Source organism: Galleria mellonella, unplaced genomic scaffold (genome assembly GCF_026898425.1).
Source record: "Galleria mellonella isolate WM207_F2 unplaced genomic scaffold, CSIRO_AGI_GalMel_v1 utg56, whole genome shotgun sequence".
Taxonomy (NCBI): Eukaryota; Metazoa; Arthropoda; class Insecta; order Lepidoptera; family Pyralidae; genus Galleria; species Galleria mellonella.
In genome coordinates, this window is record NW_026442117.1 from 2756910 (window position 1) to 2783987 (window position 27078).

The following is a 27078-nucleotide window of genomic DNA, read 5'->3' on the forward strand; positions in this document are numbered from 1 at the left end:
TACCTCGCTATTAATTTTTTTTAATGAAATATTACTTATGTTTGCACCTAACATAAACCAACATGTACCACCTGTTGATTGTTTTACAAAAAATGTATTAGTATGTTGGCGTATTGATTTTCTAACTGAGCATGCTCCACCGCGACTATCGTCAACTGATAACGCAACAACACCCACTCGATACCGTAAAGCTGAACGCAAAACCATTTGTGTCGCTGTATTATTTATAAAATGAAATTATCTGTCTTTATGGTGAAGTAAACTATATAGCCGCGTTCCGGCAACCATGGAGGAGTTGCTGCAAGACATTTTCAAAGAAGCGACAGGACCGAAATTATCTACCTTGAGAAAATCTTGCCAAGATGCTCTTGGTACGTAGTATGTAGATATAAGTATTTATAATAGAGTTGAACTTATGATATTTACCCACAATAACGAGTATAAATATAACTTAGCATGTTAAAATATATTTTATTTGTACTTACTTGACTACCTACTTATAAAACCATATTCACAATGTTTATTGTTTGTTTTTGTAATTACGCCTTATGTGTTAGAAACCTGGATATATTTTCTGGATAATATCAAATTATTTTTTAAGAAAAATTGGTTAATTTCTTTGCAATAATATTAAAAACACATTACTTTTGGAAAAGTTAAATACTTGACTAATTGTCTACTTATACCGAATATACCTACTATTTACTTTATATGTTGTTATTATTTATTTCTAGCCATACCTTAAATATTGTATTGTACTGTATTTAATTAAAATGTAGTTTAGAAGATATAAGGTAATTTTCTTGAAAAGCGTTAATAAGGAAGAGCAACGTCGCAATTATATGTCAGTATACAATTTTTTGTAGGATGATTAAAAATAAAAAAGCGAAATCCAAATTAACCATTTTTAGAATTGGTGTGGGCTACCTATATATTTGTTTGTCTCACTTTATCACGAAAAAATAACACAATGGATTTCAATGAAATTTTTTTTTATATATATATATATATATATATATATATATATATATATATATATATATATATATATATATATATATATATATATATATATATATATATATATCTTTTTTTTATGGTACGTATTTTATTTTTCAACCGACTTTGATAATTCTCATTGCAATCAATAGATGAAAGTAATAATCATCGTCTATGCACATTGGCTCCCACGGTTTTTAGAAATCTCATTACATATTAGTATTGCGAGATATTACTGTGTATTACCATTCTTATAAGCAATAATATGCAATATGAACTTTCAGAAATATTGTGCTTACAAGAAAGCAGCGCTCGTCGGCCTTCCTACGAATTGCGACGCACGTGCCTGCTGCCTCTCCAAATAGCTCTGGAGAGCAAACGACAGCGGCTCGTTAGTTTCGCACTCCAGGGCTTCCATGTACGTTCATTTCTTCAATTACATTACAAAACATCCATAATCTTACATTACAAATCATCATAATAGGCCTGTACCAAGGTTCACCACTTTGTATAGTCCTATAATTTGCACATTCAATTGTTCTCAACAAATTTTTCACCTTTTCATTTTTTTTTTCACCACGTTACATCTGCCCTAACGCAGACTTTAAAACATGTTTGCATAAATGTTTTGATCGATTTTGCAAAAATAGTGATCAATCCATATAAATATATGTAAGCGAAACTTACTAATCACGAAAACTTCGCAACTCATAACGGTTACAATTTTGATAAAATATTTTTCATACAACGTAGACATCCATAAAAAAAAAAAAACATTTTGGTCAATTCCTTCCATTAGCGATCTAACAGTGGGTGAGGGCGGAGAGCACGGCCCATCCCGTACCTCTGGTCCTGGTGTCCTTCCAAAGGCCTCCAATAAGCATTATTTATTAATTATCGAACCGACTCGTGATATTAAGAAATCAAGAAAGGGTTATATCTTCTTTGACCAACGACCATGGCCTTTAGGACCAAAAAAGCATCCGTTGTTAATATTATTATTATTTGAAAATTTCCCTTTTCAGAAAATACTGCGAGATGACAGATTTCACAGAGGCATTGAGCCAGAAGATGATTCTCTGTGGATGCCTTCTCAGCTCCTGTGCGCTACAGCTTCAGTCATGTACCACTTACCGGACACACAGGTAAGTACATATTAATGATAATTATATATTTTCTTTAACACTAAATGAAATACGATAACGGCAGACTTGCACTTATATACATATTATAAAACAAATCTTATGTTAACTAAGTAGACATTTTTATTTTAGTAGCGACCCCGTACAAGCAAATAAAGTATACGACCCCTCCCCCCCTCCCTCACTAGACGGTGCAACGAACTCGCATGCTTCAAATGCAGGTGGCTCGAGACCATTCCTTAAGACAATCTATGGAAGAAGTCCATATGTTCGGCAGTGGACAATTAACGGCTGATATGATTTTATGATGAATACCTTGTAGTTATCGGTTCGATGCCATTGGATTATCATCATCATCATCATCACTGTCTACTGCTGAACATAAACCTCCCCCTTGGGGGGTTTTGCCAGTAGTTGCCACGCTTGGCAGGCAGATTAGCAACTGCAATTAGGCTTAAGAAACGTTTTAAGAGGGGCACTGCTGCCCATCCCTCGCCCTCCTTAGTCGGTTCTTTCGACACTCATGGAATAGAAAAGGGTGGCTTATTCTATGCTGGGACCACACGAATTCACATTGGATTATACAACAAGAGAAAGCCCTTAACAAATAAGTTAGTAGAAAATACTCTGAAACTTTACTGATGTGGCCTTCTGGTACACGGCAGGTCCAAATATTCCGGATGTACCTCTCGCTGGCGTTGTCTCCCCGCCGAACCCTGAATGGTCGACTATGCGTGTGGGCTTGCGGCCGCTGCGGGGAGGCGGCGGCCGGGCCCCCGCACGTGGCGGCCGCCGCCCGCGCCGCGGCCGCACAGATGCTACGTGCCTACTGTGCTCAGCTGGGTGAGTTTTTTTTTTTTTAATGGATGATAATGGAATGGTAACCCCACCCGCGCTATCGGTATACACCGGCGGGGCACCAGTGAAGGATGATAGGTGAGGATGAAGTAGGTCAGTTAGCCCATCGTGACGAATTCAACAAGAATTGTTCACGATGGTTTCCAGGGGGAACCACGTGGAGGTCGACCTAATAAGGCATATTGCTAGCAATGGGGCTGTCAAACTCCATTGCTAACATTCCCTTTCCCCCCATCAGCTGGGTGAGTTAAATTCTTATTTTTTTAAATGAGTGATGATGGAATGGTAACCACGCCTACGCTGGCGGGGCACCAGTGAGGGATGACAGGTGAGGATAAAAGTAAATCAGTTAGCCCATCGTGACGAATTCCACTAGAATCAACCACGATGGTTTCCAGGGAAAACCGCGTGGATGTCGACCTTATAAAGTGTATTGCTAGCAATGAGTCATTTAGACCCCTTTACTAACAATTCTTTTTCCTCTGTTTAGTTCTTATGGTGTTTGTCTCCATGCTCTGTAATTTCACTTTAATACCTACCCTACCCTTCACAATGAATCAGCCAAAGAAAGACAGTTGCTTCACAACAGAAACACTAATGAGACAGAGATATTCAAGCAAACAACTTATTCCTTCTGGTGAATTAGTACTGAATGCATAATACCCAATATATTATGGATTCAGTAGTATTAAATGGATGAAAATGAAGCAGTAATCTTGTTTACGCTAATGATATAAGCTAGCGGGGTACCAGTGAAGATGAAGTCAGATCAATTGGTCCACCAAGAGGAATTTCCCGGAAATTAATTACAATGGTTTCCAGTGGGAAGACGTAAAGGTTTTTTTTTACATGTACGAATATGTAGTGGTAATCGATGGTATCCAGCCAAATAAGAAATAAAAACTCAGCTACACTACACTGTGATAGTCAACAAAAAATTAACTTCAAATTAATGTATATCAAACTTTACAATACTTCAATACGAAATAAATAATAAAATAGTCATTTAAAAAATTTGTTTTCCAGATGAGGAATGTCAAGAGCTTCTGTCTGAAGGATCCCCTCTCGGAAGAAACCATATAGTGGCGGTAGGGTGCTACAGTGAAGTCATACCTGTGATTCAGTACCTATGCAGCAGACTGGCGGAAACACAACTGTAAGTATAAATTCAATATCTGTCATACGATTGTTTACTATTATGATTTTTTTACGGTTTTTCTATCTTCATTCAAGTCCTTTAAAGAATAAACAACCAAGAATAAGCCAAAATAAATCATAAAAACACCCGTTAAGTAACTGTCAATGAGATGTAATATGTATGTACATATATGTAAGATTACTATTAGTATTTTTTTCCTAAAATCTATTACAATGATATCCAGGATACCAAAGCAGAACCCATTGGCTCTGTTCTTTTTGGAGTGCCTCCTGACCCTTATGTCAAGCCTCTCAGAGCGTGTGTGCGGCAATTTACACTTCACTACCTTCCTCTGGCAAAAATTCTGTCCATCGCTCATATCCTTCCTCGGTACGCCTCGAGTCGACAAAAATATTAAGTCCAGGTAAGCAATAACTTTGTTACCCACGTATTTAATAATTGATATGTAATGAAAAAAAGATGTTTTCGGAGTAGTGACAAAATAAGGAAATAACATTCACCGCTTAACATCCTCGGAATGTCATTAGACGCAACTAAAAGAATAATACATAAGATTTTAATTCAAGTTTTCTTTCTCTTGCACTAAGCAAAAATCCTATACAATGGCGCCTGGCCACTGTAGTAATAGTAAAGTTAAGGGGTGAAAATCTTCGCTCAGAAACGGAAAGTTAAATAACTTGTAGCTAAGCGTATACCGTTAACGCAGGAAGCATTGTCATTCTATTATCATTGATTAAAAATATCTTCTATCAGCTTTAATTCAATCATTGACATCATTCAGTTTACATAGTTCAGTACCTACCTATGTATTTCCGTTAAGATACATGGGACTCCAACATTATTCTCTCCAAGATTATAATAATTTTTAATTTATCTTGTATAGTTCCGGACTACAGAGGTCCAGCAACAAATTCCAACAAATTAAACATGTTTTTATATTGACTGATAAATTTTTATTATATTATTATCTATTTAACTAGAGAGCACGACGGACACCTAGTGGACGACTCAGGTCGAGGCTCCGGTGCTCTGAACAGCGCGCCCAGCTTCAATAGCAAGCAAGCCAAAGCTATTTACAGGTATTTAGGGATATTATCACAGTATGTTTAATATAAAATAACGTTACAAAGATATCATTATTTTCAGCTACTTAAAAAACTCTCGGAAAGATTTTTCGTCTGAATCATTATTATCAAACCCAGTAAGTTAATTTTAAACGTAAATATTGAACACTTCAACAGTATTGACGATTTAAGTACAAATCTAGTCGATACAAAAACTATGTCACAACTTAGATCTCTAGTTTTAACTAGAGATCTAAATTGTGACGTAGTTTTTGTATCGACTAGATTTGTACTTCTAAGATTTGTATATCCAAGATTTATCTTGGATGATAAACAAGAACAAATCAAGAATTACCTTCATCACAATGGTAGCAGTCTCAAATTCCTCCCTGTCTACTGGAGATTCTCTGGCAATCGAAAATCATCTACTGTGGTCGATTGTTAAGCTATGAACGACATAATTTTGCATACATTCAGTAGAGTTGAACTATTTTCTAGCTGACTTTGACGAAATCGAATTTAATTAACACTTAACGCACAAGTCAAAACTGCTATATCCTTCTTATATTTCTTAAAATCAAAACTACGCCATAGGAATAACAAGCAAATAGTACTATAAATAATAGCATCAAAAAAATTACAGTGTGCATAAAAAAAGAACCAAAATGCAACATATTAAAAATTCAAAACGTAGATCTACCTAGCTTGTCCTGGGAAGGGCGTGCGTGAATACGTTTACGTTACGTTTTGAACTACGTTATGAATTTTCAGATTGAATTTCAATCAGATCTAGGTCAGAATCGTAAAATGTAAATCTACGGGGCCCCTCCGTTAAGTGTTATATATTGAATAGACATCAAACGATATCATGGCAACGTTCACGTGACGTCTGACTGATCGATCCCACTTCACAACTTATCCAACTTGTCTATTAACACATCAATTAAAATCATGTCCTTCATAATTAAAATTTTACTTTTAACGAGGAAAGTTAATTTTCATTAAATCTATTTATTATTCCAGCATAGCGAACCAACTGGTCCGTCTAGTTGGCTCCACTTCTAATCTGCGGCCAGTTCTAGAAGCGTTATATCATAGGATGCTCCTATATCCGCCAGTCGCTCATCGTGTAGAGCCTTTAAGAAGTGTAAGGGAACTGTTACACAATCCGAAACGCCTAGCGCATTTGGTGTTATTGAAGAAAACTGACCATCCTGAACGTCATAGTGATGACATGGCTATATTGAGACTGTAAGTAAACGTTACTTACATTTTAGTTATTTTGTTTAGTCATATTTAGTTATTTTGCGCCCGTGAATTACCTAGATATAGTAAACGGTCAAAAGTAAAAATATGTACATAATATTTATGTAGAAATTCAAACATATATGATGGAATTCGATTTTGGAATATAATTGATATACTTTTAGGCTATCTCTAAAAACTTTTTATACTTGTGTCACACGATATCTTTTTCAATACAAAACCAATTTTGGCAATTCTTTTTGGATTTGTAAGGATTTATTCCCGTGTTGGTCTCATATAAAAGTCCTATTAAAGTCACCGTTTTTTTATGGAAGAGTCAAAGTCAACGAAGTATACCCACAATGCCTTCTATTACATTTAAATTTTCCTTATACATCTTACAGTATCCGGATGAACCTTATTAATTTATTTTCTAGAATAATGGACGGAATTGAAGAATGCGGACGTAGTGGTAATCCAGAGGTAGTTGCAGCGTCAGTAGAATGCGTTGTATCCTTACTCGACGCTCTCGAGAAGTTGTGTAATAATTCAGAATATATACCAAGCGACACTGCTGCAGTCATGTTACAGCACTGGCCGAAGTTACAGGACGCCGATTACACTGGTCCACTAACTTATCAGACATTAGCTAGATTGCCCAGCCCCTATAGGTAAGAAGAAAATACTAAAAATATACATATAAATGTTAAAAAGGTTATTTTATTTTAGAACTAAGCTATTATAATCTAATCTTAAACAATTCTATTTAATTGAAGATTAAATTAATTAATTAATTTACAACAGTGATTGTAAAAAACTGCCTAAGATTCAAGATTTTATAAATTCCTAATTAGGTACTGAGAACAACAGTTGAATATTTCATTTAAAATGAATATATTCAAAACATCTAAAATATATATATTAAATTAAACATGAAAACAGACCTCCAGCTTATAGAAGCAGGTAGTTGAAAACAAGTCAATAAAATATATTTTGATTTAATAGAACTTGTAGTAAATAGTCTGTGCCTGATATATTTCAGAGATGTAGTAGCCGTGTTACAAAGCAATGAAGGAAAGGACAACGATTCGTCAGGTAATAAAGATTTTGAATCTTATTTATTACACATAAAGCTTCTATAAATTATAATTATTATACTCGAAGAAAAATAAAAAGTAAAAGCTACCATTTTATTTACAGATACATCTGGCCCTGAGAACTTAAGCTCCGGTAGTGATGGCGAAGCAGATTCAGATGCGGATAACGTGTTTCTTCCTTCACGCGCTTGTAATCCTACACCCAACAGTGATACTGAGAAACATACTAATACTAATAAAGTCAAGACTATACCAAAAACTTTAAATTTGGGCAGGTGAGTTGACGATCTTAATTTTCACTCGATATTTTTAAAACAAATTTTAAAGGTTATATTTTTAATGCCTTATATATATGACCTATCTTTTTCTCATTTAAGAGTTTCCTCTTGTCGGTGCAACTAATTCATGCATCTTCTTCCAGCCAGTTCTATCCCAGGCCATATCCTTGACCTCCCTATACGACATGATACCTAGTGTTTCTTTTATCTGTCCCATGTAGTTATTCCTCGGTCTTGGAAGAGGTTCCTCTTTCGCCCTCTATTTTTTCCTCTACTATGCGCATTGGAAAGTTTTTGTCAATTATTTCCATTGCAAAATGCGTGGATCAACGATATCAAAAACTAAACAAAATTTCAAACCGATAGCTTTAATAGTTGGTGACTTATAATGCTGTGATAGATAAACATAAAGAACAGTTGTGGTGCGTCTTTGTCCATCCGTCTAATACTTTTTTGGTACGAAACCCTAAAAAGTATTCTAAATATATCTAGACTTCACTTTTAAAACATTTGGTAACTTCTAGATTTTTGATAAATAGAATAAAAATTGAAGAATATTCTTCATTTGTTTATGTTACAGATGTACAATAACCGAATGCAACGTTGATTTGGAGAGACACAATGCGCGACAGTTCATTAAAACTTTGCAGAACACATTGCTCCCCAAACTGCTGCATCTTCGTACCTGCATTGAGGTTTGTTTGTTTTAGTTACAATATAGAATCTATTTACAATTTAGCAAAAAACGCAATAATTAGTAATGATTAATTAGTAAGTGCTTGATGTCGACTATATTAATATTATCCATACGAGTATTCTTTTATTTCGACGGTTATTAATAAATGATGATTGATGGCGACACTTATTAATGATGTATGATGGAAAAATAATGTAACGATTATTATGCGAGTTTATTGGACCAAAAGTTGTAAAGGAATGAACCCCGTGTGAAATTCGTTTCAACCAAAGCATAACAAAATATGACTCTTTTCTTGCATCTAATATTTGTTTAGTATAAACACGCTAAAAAATTTAACTTTCTGAAAACATCCTTTAGTTGCTCAATTGTATCATATTTGCGACAATTGTTGTACGTTGTCTATTTTAAACTCAATATATCTGAATATTTGTTTTAGTTTTTTTTATACAGTTTTTTTTTTTGCATTTTTAATTTCATTCTCTTTCTACCTACGCACTCTAATTGCTTATTTTTAAACGCTTTTAAATTATAATATATTATGTTTTGAGCGCAATCTTTGCCAATTCTAAACGAATTCTTATAACTATTTTTGGAATCGTTAGAACTTTTACGTCATCAACAGAAATAGCACCATAGCAATGCACGAAGGACGCCATGAGCGTCACAAATCATTCTCTGATATTCAATTATCCATGGTTCAGTTCATGTTTAGGCCATCAGTTTGATTGCTACACTGAGTTGTTTAAAAGATTTGTTGATCAGGTGGACGAGGCGATGCAAGAGTTCGCGTCGAAGTGCTGCCAGCACAACGCGATGGCGCCGCCCGCGACCGCGTGCATCATGAACGCGGACGGCGTGTACCTCGCCACGTACGCCGCGCTGCTGCTCAACCTGCGCCAGCGCCGCGCCGCCGCGCCCGCGCCGCACCAGCCGCCCCTCTCTGTCACACACACCGCTGTAGGTACTCTACTGACCGCCCTTATTTCACTTCTTTGAAGCCACGTACACCACGTGCCCATCCTCCTGCTCAAACAGCGCCAGGGACACGCTACGATCGCTGCTCCTACTCACTCGCCTGCGGCACACCATTCGTCTCTCTATGTCGCACATACGTCTACTGTAGGTAACTTGTTAATCACTCTTGATTCACTTCTTATAAATCCCTGAATGCAAGTATAACAATTATAAAAACAAACAGCAATAGAAATAGATAAATAAAATAATAATAGAAAACAATAATCCACGCCAAAGAAAAGGAGATGAAGCATGAAAGATAAAATAAATTAATGATATGCAAGATAGACGAAAGCAAAGTACAAACGGTAACAAATGATAGTATAAATCATAGATATACAAGGCCTCTGATAGGTAATAGTTGGGGGGAACCAGAGCCACCACACAAAGCGGTGTAACAAAAAGTAACCCGCAATGCAGATGACATCACTGCTCTTTCTCTTACGCCCACACCGTGCCATTCATTCATCTCTATTGTATACTCTGCTATAGATATTCTGTGGACCAATTACTCCTCAGTTCACTTCTATTAAAGAGAAAGTTATCTCGGTTATTCTTTGTGACACCGTGTTCCAATAATTTGGGCACCTATTTCTCCTTTCCTCTTAAGATGAGTCTGCTGTTATTGCGCTAGTCAGGTGGCCTGTTAAGGAATTTCACTTCGAATTTTTCTTAGCTTATTGTAATTAGCTCTTATAATGTCCTGGAGATAAAAATAAATAGTGATAACTACTCCTTGTATATTTGTTTCTTCACAGCACGTTTCATGGTCAGACTTCTGGACTGGTTTTACATTTGAGGATATTTGTCCTGAAACTCTTATGTAGATACTATTTCGCAGACTTTTTGTTGTTTGTGAGTGAAAATTATAACTACTTTCATAAATAAACTTCTCTTATATTTTCTACAACTTGTATCTTTTCATTCCTTGTCATTCTTTTACTTATGACATCAATTTATTTCATTCTTCATTCTTCAGAATCTTCTGAAATCGCCTTATCTTCCCAAATATTAATGTTCTAGAAAGTACCGATTGTGTTAACGGAGGACGAGTTCGTTGAAGAAGTGCAAGGCAGCGGCGTCCTCGTCTACCTGTCAGCTACCTGGCTTCGAGAATTGTATCAGCAGGTGCTCTCGAACGATCTACTGAAAGACGTGCCAACAGCAGATCACCCCCTCATACATTTACTATCAGGTAAAGGAAAGGACGGATAAATAAGATTAAAATTGTATTTTGTCTTTTTCGTGAAATTTTTAGAAACAATAATAGATCGATATATTTTATTTTTCCTACTAAATAATTAGAGAATTAGATTAAATTATCATGGGCAGTTCTCTGAGAAATTGTAAATTTTCACCACCGTATAACCCGCCACAAACTAAAGTTCCATTCTACTATCTCCTACATACCTCCTATATACTTCCATTATACTACTCAAGGCAATTTCTTCCACGTACAACCACTCTTTGGAATCAAATTCCAACAGTAATATTTCCAAACTGATGCGACATCATAACCTTTAATAAAAAGAGCATATTCCTTTTTAAAATGCCAGCAGTCATCGAATGAGCAGCATGGTCGTTTGCCCCCTGTGTTATAAAAAAGAATAGTGAAAACAAAAACAATAAGAAATAGTGGATAATGCCTGCCTATAGCTTTGGTTGAATAAAATCTACCAATATCTTACTGGACTAGGTGTTATCTTGCAGAAATCCATATCACTGGTTATTTGATTATTTATGGACATTCTGATAATAATAGTGGTGGTCAATTTTCGAGTTTTGGTAGGCACACTATGTATGTGGCTAAAAGTAGCGGAATTAAACAAAGTAATTCTAATCAAATAAACAGTACAATCTCTTATCTTAATACCTATCGTCAAATTACATAGTCATAAGATGAAAAATATCATGGTCATATTAGTTTTCTTAAAAAATAAATGACCCTACTAAGAAATACTACTAAGAAATACTACCAATTCTAATAATAATTTTAAAATTGTAATAGCTACTAAAATTAATAGAAAATATTTGTGCTCGCAGACCTTGGTGGTTTGGACCCGAGTCCAGTGATGTCTGACTGGCAGAAATTAAAAGAGGTCTCAATGCTATACAACAATACGAATGACTCTCCTGAACATCAAGCCAGCTTCCGATGGGCTAGAAGGTAATATAGTGAAATTAGATTTTTTTCATTCATTATCAAAGATTATCATTCTATAGATATCGTAGCATCATAAAACTTTACGAACCTTAGCAATAAAACAATCAATTAATCTCTTGCAGGATACTCACATGTATCTGGGATTCAATGGTGACAGTACTAAGCGTCCCACTGACAGGCTACAGAAATAAGAAACAGAAGCTACACGGGATCATATCGAAGAAGATCAACACCTTCGGCAAGAGGAAGAGGATCGCGTGGGAGGGGCTCACTATACAGTGCCTAGAAGGACTACATAAGGTAGGTAAATGTGTTTTAAATGTTTTACATACATAGTTACATTTCTATTTTGCCAAATGTTGACTGGTAGAGTGTATTACATAGCATCGAGTCCGCCTTTTGTACCTAATTTTTTTTTTTTGTAATGAATTTAAGAACTGATCATCGAATATATTAAAACTGTCACAAAATTACCAATAAATTTTAGATTGCCCGATACATACACATCTTAACCAGTGGTGTAATATTATTGTTTCAGGCGGCCAGAGTCAGCAATACTCTAAGCCTACAGAATCGTTGCAGTAGCATCCTTGCACTTCTAGCCAACTCTGCTATATCACAGCCGCCTAATGGGAAAATTTTAGCAACACATGCACTCTCATTAGATATACTTATCACAGGTATTACTAAACTAAAATTATAATAAACAAATGAAAATGAAAATAGAAATAGAAAGAGACAAGTTAAATTACGTGTAATAATAATAAATAAATTTCATTTTCTCATCAATCTTAGATTATAGTTTAAGCATCGTACATAACAATAGTTGATACAATTAAGATTGTGTGAGATTGGAGACCACAGAACGAAACCTATATCTCAGTATTCAATACTGAATTGGAGAAGGCAATGACCGATCATAATCAGATAGATATAGAATATAATGTAGAATAGAATAAAGTCGCTGGACCTTTTTATACGGATAAAATCAATTATGAATGAAAACGAAATTAAAGAAGCTGTTTTTATATACTTCTCTAACTTCATCCTTGTTCATATAAAATAAGATCTCTGTATAGATCTATTATCATAAAGAGATCATTTTTGCAACTTGTAATGGCAAATCAGCTGACAGTCCACTTGATAGTAGACTTGGAGAGTGGTAACGTCTAACATGAACTATCTATAGAATACACTATGATGCATTACGTATTGCTAGCTCCTGATTGCTAAATCTTGTAATTTCAATGCAAATAAAATACAATCATGCAACACAATTAGATATTTTACCTTAGAATCCCTGGACTGCAATTTAACTGATTTGTCGCCACGACAAAAAGGATGTCGATGCTTTTGATTTCAGCCTATGTTGTAATTGTGTACTAGGCGGGTTGGAGCTAGGCTCGAAAGCGCCCTCGTGCTGGGAGCACATATTCGCGGCGTGCGAGTACGTGTCGAGCGTGGAGCACGCGCTGTTCGGGCGCCACGCGCACGCGCACGCGCACGCGCCGCCGCACGCCGCGCACGCCGCCCACGCCGCCCACGCCGCGCACGCCGCCCACGCGCAGCCCTCCTCGCTGCTCGCCCTGCACACCGCCCGCAACAAGACCGTCTCCGTGCTGCAGCCCGACACCAAGCTGCCGCTAGACCCGCGGGACGACGAGACCTGGTATTCAATTTTATTTTAAACAAAATACTGTTAAAAATCATTTTCGTCTAGTAATCCCCATTTCGACTCCCACCAATAGTGTCTTTAAACGGCCGGCAGCACATTTACAATTCCTCTGGTGCTAATTATTTATCGATACGTGAGCCGATTGCCCGTATGCTCTACTATAAAAAACAACTTTTTTAAATAAGATTCTACCAGAAAATAGTCAATATTCTACCAGGAAGTAGTCAATATACCCAAACGAGATCTTCGACTTAATATTTACTAATTAGTGGTTTTGCTTCTGGGGATAAGATTTCCTGTTCTACTTCGATCCATTTTAATGTAGCGTACTACCCCCTGCCTTATTCTACCAACTTATAGAATTTGTTTATTATCTTTATGATATCTCGGAACAGTCTACGCTTAGCTCAGATTAAGTCACCCTTACCCTAGAATTTACTTGCTAATTGCCATGTTTATAATAATTAGGAATATGCACACAACTACATCTCATGCCAACGATAACGAATATTTTAAAAATATATATTAAAATTTCTTTGTACTTTTCAGCGTGGATGTCTTCAACTTCCTTCAACCTGTGCTCGAAAATAATCTCAATAATGATATGTCGGTGCCAAAAATCGTCGAAGCTTGTCGACAGGAAGTAAGTCGATGTTAAAGAATTTTGTATAAACGATATTAACGATAACTTGGGGACATTAATTGATACGCAGTGACGGTCGCAGTATCTATCAAAGTTCGATATCTGTGTATTAATGTTGTCTAAAAATCGTTGAAAATCGATTTATTAATTAATGGTTTTACGGTTGATGCCACAAATAATCTAACAATCGATCGTACGAATACATGTAACAAAATGAATAATCATCGATTATACCTCGCTATAATATAAATACCTTATCTTTTGATTTTGATTTTGATCTCATTGTAGTTTCAATTCGTTTGCATCACATTCAATTTTTCCCCCAATAATATTTGCCTCAATGAGAGCACTAGCAGTGGATATAACAGATGCCATGTCACTCATATCGAATCGCGAAGACAGGGCGTCTCTCTTTCGAAGCCTTCGACTCTTAAAAAGTTACCCTAATCATACGATATGCGACAGGGCGGGAATGTAATCAGCGGCTCGGGCGCAGTTCGCGTGTGCTGCGCACTGTCAGCGGCAGCGGACGCGCTGTTCTCTCGCCTCGCTGCTACCACAACGCTCCCGGCGCTGCGTGCAGCACTGCAGCGACTTGTCGCACACCAACACCGACTTGTTAGTAAATTGATCAGGCTAAATAATATAAATTTACATTCATTTCATGATTTGTTGCTAATAGTCAAAATTATGGTAATATAGCACAATTGCTTTCCATTACTAGAAGAAATTTTCATTATCTAACTACATTATTAGTAATAAAGTAGCATCAGGTGGAACATAATTGCTCACCACGCTTATCGGTTTTACGTAATAGTAAACATAGGATTCTTCCTAGGATAGGTGTATCGCAAGGTAAAATACTGGGGCCAGACTACTATGGTCCCAGTATCATACCTTGCGGTACACCTACCCAAAAAGGAATGTATTGTTATAAATAGTTTTATCTATTCAGCTATTCACCTCGTGGGAACAAGACGTTGCGAACAACAATGCAGCGTGGTGGCGGCGCGGTGGGGGCGCGGGAGGTGGTGGTGGTGGTGGTGGCGGCGAGGCGGCGCGTGCGCTGTGCCGCGGCGGCGACGTCGCGCTGCGCTGCCTGCGAGCCGCGCGCCCTCTCGCGCACAGAATGGCCATATGGACCGTAGTAGGACCACATCTCATGCAAGTATGTATTACCGTTTCTCTTATACATGATGAGATATAAACGATATACTAAACCAAAGCCTAATAAATATTATTATTATTCAGTAAGTTTACATTAAAATTTGACAACTTTCCCAAGGAACAAATTCGTAATCGGAAAATATTTTTTTCTAATTTCATACAAGCCACGCGATCACGTAATCGATTTAGAAAAACTGGTTAAAAAATAATTTTAGATTACGATAATTCTTTTTAATGATTATTTTTACTACTAATCTGCATAATAACATGTATCATCATATATAATATAAAAGGTACAGTATTTTGCCTATCGCCATCACCACTCTTGGAGTAATATCACAATTAAACAAGTAATATCCATAATTACTTCTAATATTTTAATTATTAAATGGAAAATCAGTAAATTTTCTAGTGAAGTCTAAAAAATATTTAGCACCGAAACATTCAAACCCCACCATACTTAATGTATTTACATAAATAAGGTGACATTAAAATCTTGAACGATGCATTCGAGTAAAACTAAAAATTTACCTATGCTATAAAACAGAGATTTCGTGAATCAGAAGAAATTCAGAAACGAGAATATTTCAAATTTCCGTATTAACATAATAACTACGAGTAAACCCGCCGTATTAGTCGTTTAACAGTTGTTGTGCTGTCCTCCTGGTATGGTAGGTAGGTGTAGGAAATAATAAACAATAATATGTCACAATGCGACTCACACGACCACCCGCCCGGACGTCACCCAGAGGAGTGGCCGGAGCGGGGGGACTTGCAGTCTCAACTTTAATGAGTACATCACATCTCTCCCTTTTCAAAATATTTTAAATTAATAATAGAATATGAATATTTTTACTCTAGGAAACTTAATTATTATTTTTTAAGCATTTTTGAATAGTCATTTTTTATAAATCTACCGCCCATTCGGAATGCAATTTCAGCTAAGAAGAACGGGCAAGAAACTTAGCTGTTGCTTTTTTCAAACAAAATTGAGTTTACAACAAAATGTGAAAGGATACAATTACTCACAAATTTCATATAGATACAACTACACCAATATAGTTTTACATTACAGTCATAAGTAACTAAAATAATATCATGATACTACCATATATATTATGTTACAAAATATAACTTAGGCAACTAAATATAATAAGACTGGTTTGTATAAAAATAACTATATGACTATTTCCTCTCGAAGTCCATCGAGATCTTTCGTTTCATCATCCTTATAATTTCTTACTGATCTTCCATCTTCTTAAGTATATTATTGTGTATATATTTTATCTCAATTCTTGTCTAGTCCCATATTTTCTTATAGATATAGCGCCAATAAATATATGTATACAGGGATTGAAGTATCGCATATATATTTTCTTTAATTATATTCCGAATACACTTTCTCCTATTTTCAATATCTATGTCACTATATCTTTCCCTTCCAATTTTAAAATGTTCTTTTATTGATTTGTCTCTGCCATTCTAAATAAATCTCATTATTCTTAGCATTTACAATAGAAGAGATTTTATCTCTAATGACAAATCAATAATGTGGCATGATATTGTAACTTATGAGGTATAGCAGGAGTTTATCCCTCCAGTCAGATTTTGGGTTTTAATTTATTTGTACACGTATTATAATGTCACATTTTTGTATTCTACTTGCTTCGTTCTACTGCGGTCAATATGGTGTCGAATAGTATAGTTTAATACCAAATTCTAAGCAGTTATCCAATGTTGTGCTGAATAAAGTGTCAAGTCTTGTAAAATTTCTTTTATTTATGTACTTTTAAGAAGATTTATGGTCTTATACTAAGTATATCAGAATTCCAATTAATAATTCCTACAATACATATACTGACAATATTTGAGACGTTACTATTTATAATCTCAATATTTACATAAGTATGTCACATTTATTATAGTTTAGACATCGATTAATTTTAGGAATGTTACATAATATATTGTTTTAGATCAGATGTCATGTAGACAAAATTTTATTTCTTCATGAACATTGATTACAACATCTATTATATGTACCGAGACTGGTATCAATCCTTTGTACCTTGATACATAATCTACTGTTTATGGCAACAGTGCCGGGGTGCCAGAATAATTATCATGAGTCGTAGCGAATGCTCGTTTACGCTATCTCAAATGAAATAAAAATAGAAAACCATTAATAAAGGACTCAGAATTCGTATTTAAAGAGTTTGTAATGATTGACTTTAAGGTTCAGTTTTCCTGGGAGCATCTAACTACTAATTGCATGGCTTATAAAACTTAAGTGTCCACAATTTACTAACTCTTTTTGCTTTGAAATTACGAATTACTGTAAATGTTTGCTTTTCTTTCCAGAACTCTGAACACAGTATATTTAGCGAGCTTACGCCTTAACATTTTACGTATTTGTTCAGTCATTGTAGCCAAATTTTGAGTCCATTTTCTTTTATTGTGTACCAATAAATTGATAAAGATAGATAAGTGTGACTGTGTACAACTTATAATTTAAGATATTGATAATATAGAGTTTTATACATATATCTAAAATATTTAAACATAAAATCTAAATATTATTATAACACATTATCATATTTATTTCTCAATATAGGTTACTAGTTTTATAACTTTAAAATTTTCCAAAAAAATTGGTTTTCTAAGTGATTCTATAGTCTTTAGGGACTTACAAGTAATACTTTCTGAGATTAGCTCATGCCCTAAAAATTCTACTTACGATTGATTAAACATGAACATAAATCCTTTATTAATACATTACTTGTAACCTACGTGTACGGATATGTAGGTATATTATTTTGCCTTACAAAGTTAAAATACGTTGAACACATTTTTAAACTTTCGCGTTGTGAATCGCGAATTTAAATAGATGTAGGACATGTTTTAGCCTTACATCATTTGTTCGAAATTAAAATATTAACAAACAAACAGTTAATCTTGTGTAAGATATTCAATACATGTTTAGGTGTTTTATTCATTTCCTTTATTTGGGATTATTTCCAATTGTTACATTTAAAACATTCATGTGTATATTATAATATACCTATTAGTTGGTGGTTTTCATGTCTTGCTACAAAACCGTGACCAATATTTGTTTATATTTAAACTAAGGTAAGTCTCTGTTATTAAAAATAAAGATACTTAAAGTAATAAATTATATTTATATAATTTATAGATTTTGACACGTTAAATTACAAGTACCATTGTTACACAGACTAAATAATATAATATTTAGTCACTTTAAACAGAGATTTAAATAAACAGAGTTTTAATTATTTATTGTAGTAGGATCGTAATCGAAACGAAATAACCACTTGCTTGTTATAAAAAAGTTAAGTACATTCTCTCTAATCTCAATTTGATAAAAAGCATCTTTTAAGCCAGGTTTAGATAAAGATAAATTTATTTGCATAAACAAATAAATTTATCTTGTTGTGTGTGTGCAGTAAATACATATTAGGTATTTTAATTATGTAGTAATTGTAACATGTTTTTTACCAAGATTAGCATATACATTTTTTGTTTAGGACTTTTCCCTTGACAGACAGATTTATATTCCTTTTTTCTATTCTTTAAAATAAGTATGACTAGAGAAACTCAATTCGCAGCTTTGTCTACAAGTTCGATTATATTTTCTGTTTATTTGAGCTATACTATTTTATTTTACTAAATACTTGATTTTATGATCAATATCTAACTGATGTTCATTTAGATATTGAATTTGAATTTTGGATTTTTTTGTTTGTTTTGTGTTTAGTAAATTAATATACAACTTAATTGTAATATATAAAGAATCATAGCAGTCTCTTAGGTACACAATAAGCTACGAGTACAATTTTTCTCTACTTCTTCCAAATCCAACCAAGACTGACATTTTAAATGGGCCCAGTACATCAGCGAGTCTTTAGGACTATATGTCCTAGAATTTTGTCAGATTTTTCTTGGTTAGTTTTTTTTTTTTAAGTAGTCCTAGGTTTTGTCGACTATTATTATTATTGTTACTTTTGTACCCCAATTGAAGGGTATATAATATTATATCATTATTATGTTAGTTTTGTACCCGAATTGATGGGTATATAATATTATATCAATTATTATGTTAGTTTTGTACCCGAATTGATGGGTATGTTAGTTTTGTACCCGAATTGATGGGTATGTTAGTTTTGTATCCGAATTGATGGGTATGTTACTTTTGTACCCGAATTGATGGGTATGTTACTTTTGTACCCGAATTAATGGGTATGTTAGTTTTGTACCCGAATTGATGGGTATGTTAGTTTTGTACCCGAATTTATGGGTATACTAGTTTTGTACTCAAATCAATGGGTATGTTTAATGTAACTCCATCACTTTGGCAAGATATATATTTTATAGTGGAATAGAGGATGGTTAACATTTAGTTCCACCATTTTGACAAGATATTTTATAATAGAATAGAGTTACACTTAGTTCCACAATTTTGGCAAGATATTTTATAATGGAATAGAGTATGGTTAACATTTAGTTCCACAATTTTGGCAAGATATTTTATAATGGAATAGAGTATGGTTAACATTTAGTTCCACAATTTTGGCAAGATATTTTATAATGGAATAGAGTATGGTTAACATTTAGTTCCACTATTTTGGCAAGATATTTTATAGTGGAATAGAGTATAGTTAATATTTGGTTTCACCATTTTGGCAAGATATTTTATAATGGAATAAAGTATGTTCAACATTCAGTATGAATGTAGTTATAGGAGAGTTGAATGATTGTTTGGTAACTTTATTTATTTTTTACTTGATGGATTATTTGGTTTATACTATTTATTTCGCCATATAACTAGCGCTAGCACATTCATGCACTTATTTCGATTAGTGCGATATTGCTTTTGACCTAAATGGCTTATAAATCCACACTTTTAGAAGAAGTTATTTCTTGCAACACATTAAATAACTATTTTGATATGTACTCTCGCATTTCATACACCGTATATTCTTTTCGTTTGAAATCTCTTTACAAGATTTGGTTTCTTTGGTGTCCTTTTACTGATCTTTCATCAGTCTCTATTGAATTGCTTCCACAATATTTATTTCTATTTTAGTAGAATTATCTTTTAACTTAAGATCTGAGGAAATGCATTTTTCTACGATTTGACAATTGAGATGTCATAATAAGACAATTTGCAAAACGGGAATTTTATGGGTGGTACATTATTTATACGTATTTATATAAATACTGTCAACTAATGATAATCGACAAATAACCAATTATGTTACCATTATTAACAAATATATTAACCGTATATCGTAGTCAACAAATGCGTCTGACTACCCCGTCAAGGATTGAATTTAAATAAAATATTATAAGTTATTATTATTATATTTTTTTCGAGAATTTTGTGTTTATAAATGATTATACTAAAATGGTTGTTCTAAAACAACCTGAAAAATAAGATGTTGCTGATGTCAACATTAATTATTTACACATATTTACAATTTAAAAAAAGAATCTGTAATTCAGGAATAAAGACTATTTTTATATTAATTTTTATTAAATTATAATACCTACCTACCGTAATAATGTATGCTATTATAATTGTAGGCAACAATATTGTAAATGCGAATACTTGTACTTGTTGTACAGGTGGATAAATGGATTATTCTCAGTTACAAACACAGCCTTTTGAACTTATAAACCAACATAAATACGTAGGTAAATTTATGTGCCCCAACGGCGAAAGGGTAACCAACTCAGAATTAAGCAGAGAACTACCGGCAACGCTAATATTCTGCTGGTTCCTTGTAAGAAAAATAAAATCGTAACCTCAACTCTTACCAAATATCTGTCAAATAATGAAGTTAATGTGAAGTGTTTGAATATATCATAATTATCTTATGATAATTACATTTGTATTAGGTTTATACCTACATACAAATCTATTTATTATGGAAGCAACCTCTATAATCGGAACCACCAATTGCATAAACTTGTATCTAAATAGATTACAGTTTATGTGGAATTATGTATTTGATGGGCTTTGCTCATTCGGATTGTACGGTGTATTTTATTTGTCAGAATAATTACTCCGACTCGGCTAATACATGCAGGCACATTTTGTTGTATGTATAGTCAGTATTCGCTGGTATCCCCGAACCACTTATCTTAAGAATTCAACTGTTATAATCACTTATACTGTGATGTAAATATAAACAGAAAGCTTGCGGTACGGTATACCTAGACATCAACAAACGCCGACCATTTGTTTAGGCATGTATAGCAAGTTATTGTACGACTATGATGCGCAAACGCGTTAAAATCAGTCACAGTGTGTCGCTAAATTACAAAACGTACTATGCACCGTAATATGTTTTATCAATATTTTGCTTTCTCTATACAATTTATAGAATCAAGTCTTTATTTCTTTTTGAAATTGCTTTTAGTCTTTTCTATATTTAATAAATTGATTAAGAATTAATAAATTATCTTCTCTCTTCCTTGTGAATTTAGAAATTTAACAGTTTAATGTTATTCGTGTCAAGTTACATTAAAATAACAACGCGATAGTTACACACTCTTTGGACTGATTAGAACAGGTAATTTTGTAGTCGTATGACATATATATATATATATATTTTTTTACTTACAAATTTTCACCTCGTCGCCAATTTTGTGCTGTCCTCCTGGTATGGTAGGTAGGTGTAGGAAATAATAAACAATAATATGTCACAATGCGACTCACACGACCACCCGCCCGGACGTCACCCAGAGGAGTGGCCGGAGCGGGGGGACTTGCAGTCTCAACTTTAATGAGTACATCACAGTTGTAGTTAGTAATTAATTACGTAGTTTTTTTTTTTATTTCAGCTGTATTTCTATTATGTAATAAAAAACATTATATGTTCAGATAATATAATACTATATTACACATCACATACTATATACATATATCTAATTAATAAAAATTACGTAATTTGTTTTATAGGCGGCATGTCACAAGGACATCCAAATTTCGAGTCTTGCAATCCAATGCCTACACGATTGCGCGACAGCATTATTCAATCAACAAGTAGAACTACCGCACTTCCACTTCAATGAAGCCCTACTCAAGCCTTTTGAGAACCTATTATGTCTAGAACTTTGCGATGACGATATTCAGGTAAATAAATATTTTAACACATTCTTTATTAACCTGTGTTTTTTTTTTCTTTTAAATGCTAAATACAGATAACTGTAATCCATTATGTTTTCAGGAACAAATTATATCGTGTATTTGCGAGTTCGTCGAAACAAATAGAATGGAAATTAGATCCGGTTGGCGACCACTTTTCAATACACTCCGTGCGGCCAACAATTCAAATCAGTATTCAGCAATATTGGAAATATTCAAAGTATTTCTTAGCACAGATAACACTTTAGTGTTTGCAAATGCAGCTTTAGATTGTATTTTATGCCTCCTGAGCCACATAAAAGGCCTACACTATGAAGAAGTTCAAGCAACTGAAGTAAAACCTAAAAAAGTAAATCCACCTCAACCAAAGCCTAGTCTAAGCCTTAAATTTTCTAAAAACAGTAAATTTATTCCACTCAGTGAAGAGAAAACAGAAAAAGTTATAGTAGATATGTGCAAAGAAGCCTTATATCATTTGGAAAGTTGTGCAGATATTTTAACAATGATGTATAATATGCCAAAGTGTCCTATATTTAATACTGGTAACAGGATTAAGGGCGACCTACCACCATCCGTAGTAGATCCAATAATACCAAGTGCATCACTGGATATTACAAAATATGTTATAAACGAACATTGTGAAGAGGAGCCAATCTCTTATAGAAAATTGTCAACTAGTTTACCACCGTCAAATACTACAAATAACTGCTTATTAAAATTAGACAGGCCAAGTAACATATTGAAAGTGTGGTATGTTTTAATCGAAGGGTTGATTTCAGCCACAGTTGTTTGTTCCAAGAAAAATCAACCAGCTACAATGGAAACCTTATTCAAACTATTAAGAAATACTATAGAAGTACCAGGAACGCATTTTGGACTACATTGCATCAATCACCTCCTACTACCAACGGTACAAAACTGGCTCCGACAAATAGCTAACGTGAACACACATTGGGACAGCGTTATGCCCAATTTCAAACAGTGCTGTGGAATGACAACGGACACTATTGTAATCTATTTACATCATTTGCAACAAATAAATGTTGAAAGATCCACCAATGAAGAGAACGATGATAATACAGAAATAGAACCGATTGAAAGTCCTGAAGCGACATTCGCATTAAAGCAAATTATGTTGGTTTTAGTGGAATGTATAGCTCAACCTCAAGAGCCAATAGCCAGGCTAGGAGCATCTTGCATACGTCATATAATTTTAACATCAGGGCATTTGTTAACAGATAAACAGTGGGAAATCGTTTGTACAAGCCTACATAGAGCTTGTAATGTTAGCTTGACTCCACTAAAGCAACTCACTTATGCATTTAAAGAAAATTCAAACAGCTTTTATGGAGATCTGGCTATAGTGAAAGTTGCCGCGAGACGTGATTGTTCTGTAAATGATAATGTAAGACTTCATGCTATGGCGCAACAAGTTTTTCATACTGAACAGGTTAAAAGTGACACACATTCTAAATTAACATCTAAAAACTCTTCTCAGATGCTTATAGATGATAGGAGTTACATATTCCTTATATACTTACAAGAAACTATTAACTCATTGAATCCAGATCTATATACCGTCAGAATTCCACATAGAGGATTGGTCGTTGGTCTCTTAGCTCATCAAATACTGGTTCAGATCATTGCCACAGTATTAATACAAGCTTCATCGGATGTCTTTCAAGGAATAAACAATATTCTGTTGGAGAGCCTTAAAACTGGCAGTAATGTTTGCAATTACAAATTCTTTTTGAATACTGAAAATGTTGATATGTTACTTAAAAGCTTGGAACTATCTTATACAAGAGCGATGCAGTTTGATTCTAGACCTGGACTAAAATTTCTAGTACAAAAAGTATCAAATTTGGATCATGCTGCTAATTTATATAAACAAACGACCTCATCGTGGTTAATCAAAATTATAGCTCTCACAGAAATATTTTTCAGTGACGTCCATCGATTTAAATTAAAAGGGGCAGATATTTCAATAATCCTTCAAAATTATACGACTACTCTTAATCTAACCTTGGAATATGATAGATTTGTAACAAAAATATTCGAATTGAAGTCTACGTGGGAACTGTTATGCAACAGTTATATGAAACATTTAATTAACTTGTCTGATTTTGATGACACTAACAACGTAAAAGAACGAATATCTTACAGCTCTGTTGATACCGACACATCATCCAATCATTACGAACAATATTACGTACAAGATACAACTACAATTCAAGATGTGGCTGATGAGCCAGTGTCTTCTGCAAAAAGTGAATCTATTACTACAAATGATGATAAACCTATCGATGAGCCTAAACCATTCACATTTGCTGACTTCAAGAAAAACAGTCAATCTTCTGTTGTAAGGGAGCATATTGAAAATGATGAATCAATCTCAAATAATAATTCCGAAACAAATACAGACGTCTCAGAATCAAAATGCGACGTTATTCCAAAAGACATTGTGAATGATAATGAATCTATTAAACCAGTTGATGATATAAAAAAAATCAATAAAATTGAAAACAAACGAACCAGTGCTACTGATAGCGTTAACCCACAGATAACTGCACGAAAAGTAAATATAACAATATGTGATAGTTCGTCTTATGACAAAAACAAAAATATCGAGCCTCTTATCCCGCCACAACCTGTACCACCAGAGATTGAGCAACAAAGAACACTTAGCATAAATAAGGTTGGTCATAATTTTTTAACATTTTTTTTATACAACTTAGAATGGCAAACAAGCTAACGGCCCACCTGATGGAAAATGGTAACCGTCGCCTATAGACATGAGTAGTACCATGTACATAACAGAGTATACTGTTTCGCCCATGATGCTCCCCATGCGTTGTCATTTCTGAGGACTCAGGTGTTATTCCTCTGTACCCAGTAAATTCACGCCGCCCACCCTTCAAACCGAAACACAACCATGCAAACACAACTGTTTCACGGTTGAAACACGAATGGGACAGAGGTACCCAAGCAATCGACTTTTGTACAAAGTCTCCCTCTGGTGATTTCTGAACGTAACTTGGGTTCTTACCCATTTGAATCTACTGTAGCGTTAAAAAATAATTATTAATTACTTTTGAAGTGTTTTGTTGGTTTATTTAAAACTATTTTCTCAATTTGAAAAAAAATTACCAATACTTAATGTAGGCTTTTTAGTAAAAGTTTTTATTTTTTTATGAATAAGCGAATAACTGTTTTACTTTTTAAAAGTTTAACTCTCTTAACACTTTTCAGGATACGGACGTGCGACGATATTGCTTCCAAAACATTTTGATGGCATATCTGGAGCTTGTTCTTACATTCCCGCTGGAGAGGTTCCATCTCATAAGCCCGGTATTACAAAACGGTTTCCTGCAACTAGCCAACACAGTTACAGAGCCACTACTACTCGACAGGATTAATTTATTTTTCGATAGGAGAGATTTATCCGAATTTAACTATAACTGATCAATTAATTGTGATAATATTCATATTCAATATATTCCACTATTGTTCAGTGTTATATGCAAAATAAAATCATACTATATACTTAATTACTTTCGTTTATTTTAAAATATTAAATCTTATTTGTATAACTAAATATATTTATTTCACAATCAACAAGATATAATTATCAAAACGTTATCTTAATATCATATTTGGTAAAAGGACTACTTTATGCCTTTATAAAAATTTTATTTCAGTCAATCATCAATTAATCACCTAGGCCGCAAACACAATGTATCACACACTTCAGTGTTTAAAGTTATGGATGGCACAATGAACTCACATTACCCACCGTTGCACAGTATTGAAACTGTTTAATAAACATTTAAAGCAGACCAAAGCTATATTAAAGATTTCTTGGTTATTTTTTACAATGGCACTATTATATTTGGTAAACAAATCTATTTATAAGTAACTACATATATATACAGTCATCTTAAAACTAAATAGAGCAAACAACTTTTATCTTAAAATGTAAATTGTAAAATAAGACACTGTAGTCATCACAAAAGAGATAGTTGCACCATTAACACAACTATTGGAGTATGTGTGTAATGTTATCGCATAAGTAAGAGCACTCAATCCTAAATCAGTTGATATTAATGGACTCTCTCTATTGATAAGGTCAGCTAATTTCTCCGCTTCCAGAACACATACACTTAACTGTAAATCAGTGGGATTGTCCAAAAGTGATTCTACTGAAACGAAGATTTCCATTTCTATAGTTACATATCCTCTCAAAGTACATTCGGTTATTGTGACATACCTTTCTAAAGCTCTCAGAATTTTATTCAGATTAATAGCGGAGGCAGAAATATTAGTGCCATATAGAGCTCTGTCTATTTGTTTCTTAGAATAAAGAATTCTGAGTGCTCCACCACATTTTGGGCAGCAAGCGCCTGGAGCTGTAAAGCCAAGACATTTTGGATTCTTCAATGGAGGACACACAATCCTATCAATGGTACATTTAGGCTCCATTAAGTCTGATATGGGGCCGACAGCTAAGCATGGTCCAACATAATCTACTGTTACATACTCTACCCACGCAGCACATTCGGACGTATAAGTTATTCCGTTAACACCGCATACGGTACCAGCCTAAAAATCAAAAAAAAAACAAAAATTAATTGCCTTATTCTAAACACAGTTCATAATATGAAAGGAGTATAAATTTATTTAACGCAAAATTAATGTAACGCAC

General features: G+C 34.1%; 2 protein-coding genes across 3 annotated transcripts in view; one reads left to right on the forward strand and one right to left on the reverse strand.

The window, feature by feature from the left end:
• Positions 1-142: 142 nt before the first annotated feature.
• Positions 143-25924, forward strand: LOC113516152 (brefeldin A-inhibited guanine nucleotide-exchange protein 3). The gene is made up of 24 exons (XM_026900531.3): positions 143-371; positions 1284-1417; positions 2025-2144; positions 2807-2984; positions 4026-4155; positions 4382-4561; positions 5139-5237; positions 6246-6473; positions 6905-7138; positions 7510-7562; positions 7668-7839; positions 8423-8537; positions 9305-9499; positions 10580-10751; positions 11600-11723; positions 11843-12020; positions 12259-12400; positions 13107-13389; positions 13945-14038; positions 14504-14656; positions 14994-15206; positions 22188-22361; positions 22456-25071; positions 25626-25924. The coding sequence occupies exons 1-24, from the start codon at positions 287-289 to the stop codon at positions 25836-25838; spliced, it is 6285 nt and encodes a 2094-aa protein (XP_026756332.2). The 5' UTR covers positions 143-286; the 3' UTR covers positions 25839-25924.
• Positions 25916-27078, reverse strand: part of LOC113516151 (reversion-inducing cysteine-rich protein with Kazal motifs) — a 39788-nt gene continuing 38625 nt past the window's right edge. For both annotated transcript variants that reach the window (XM_052899103.1, XM_026900529.3), the window contains exon 18: positions 25916-26975. In XM_052899103.1, the coding sequence (XP_052755063.1) occupies positions 26340-26975 (636 nt within the window). In that variant the 3' untranslated portion in view covers positions 25916-26339. The remainder of the gene's footprint in view (positions 26976-27078) is intronic.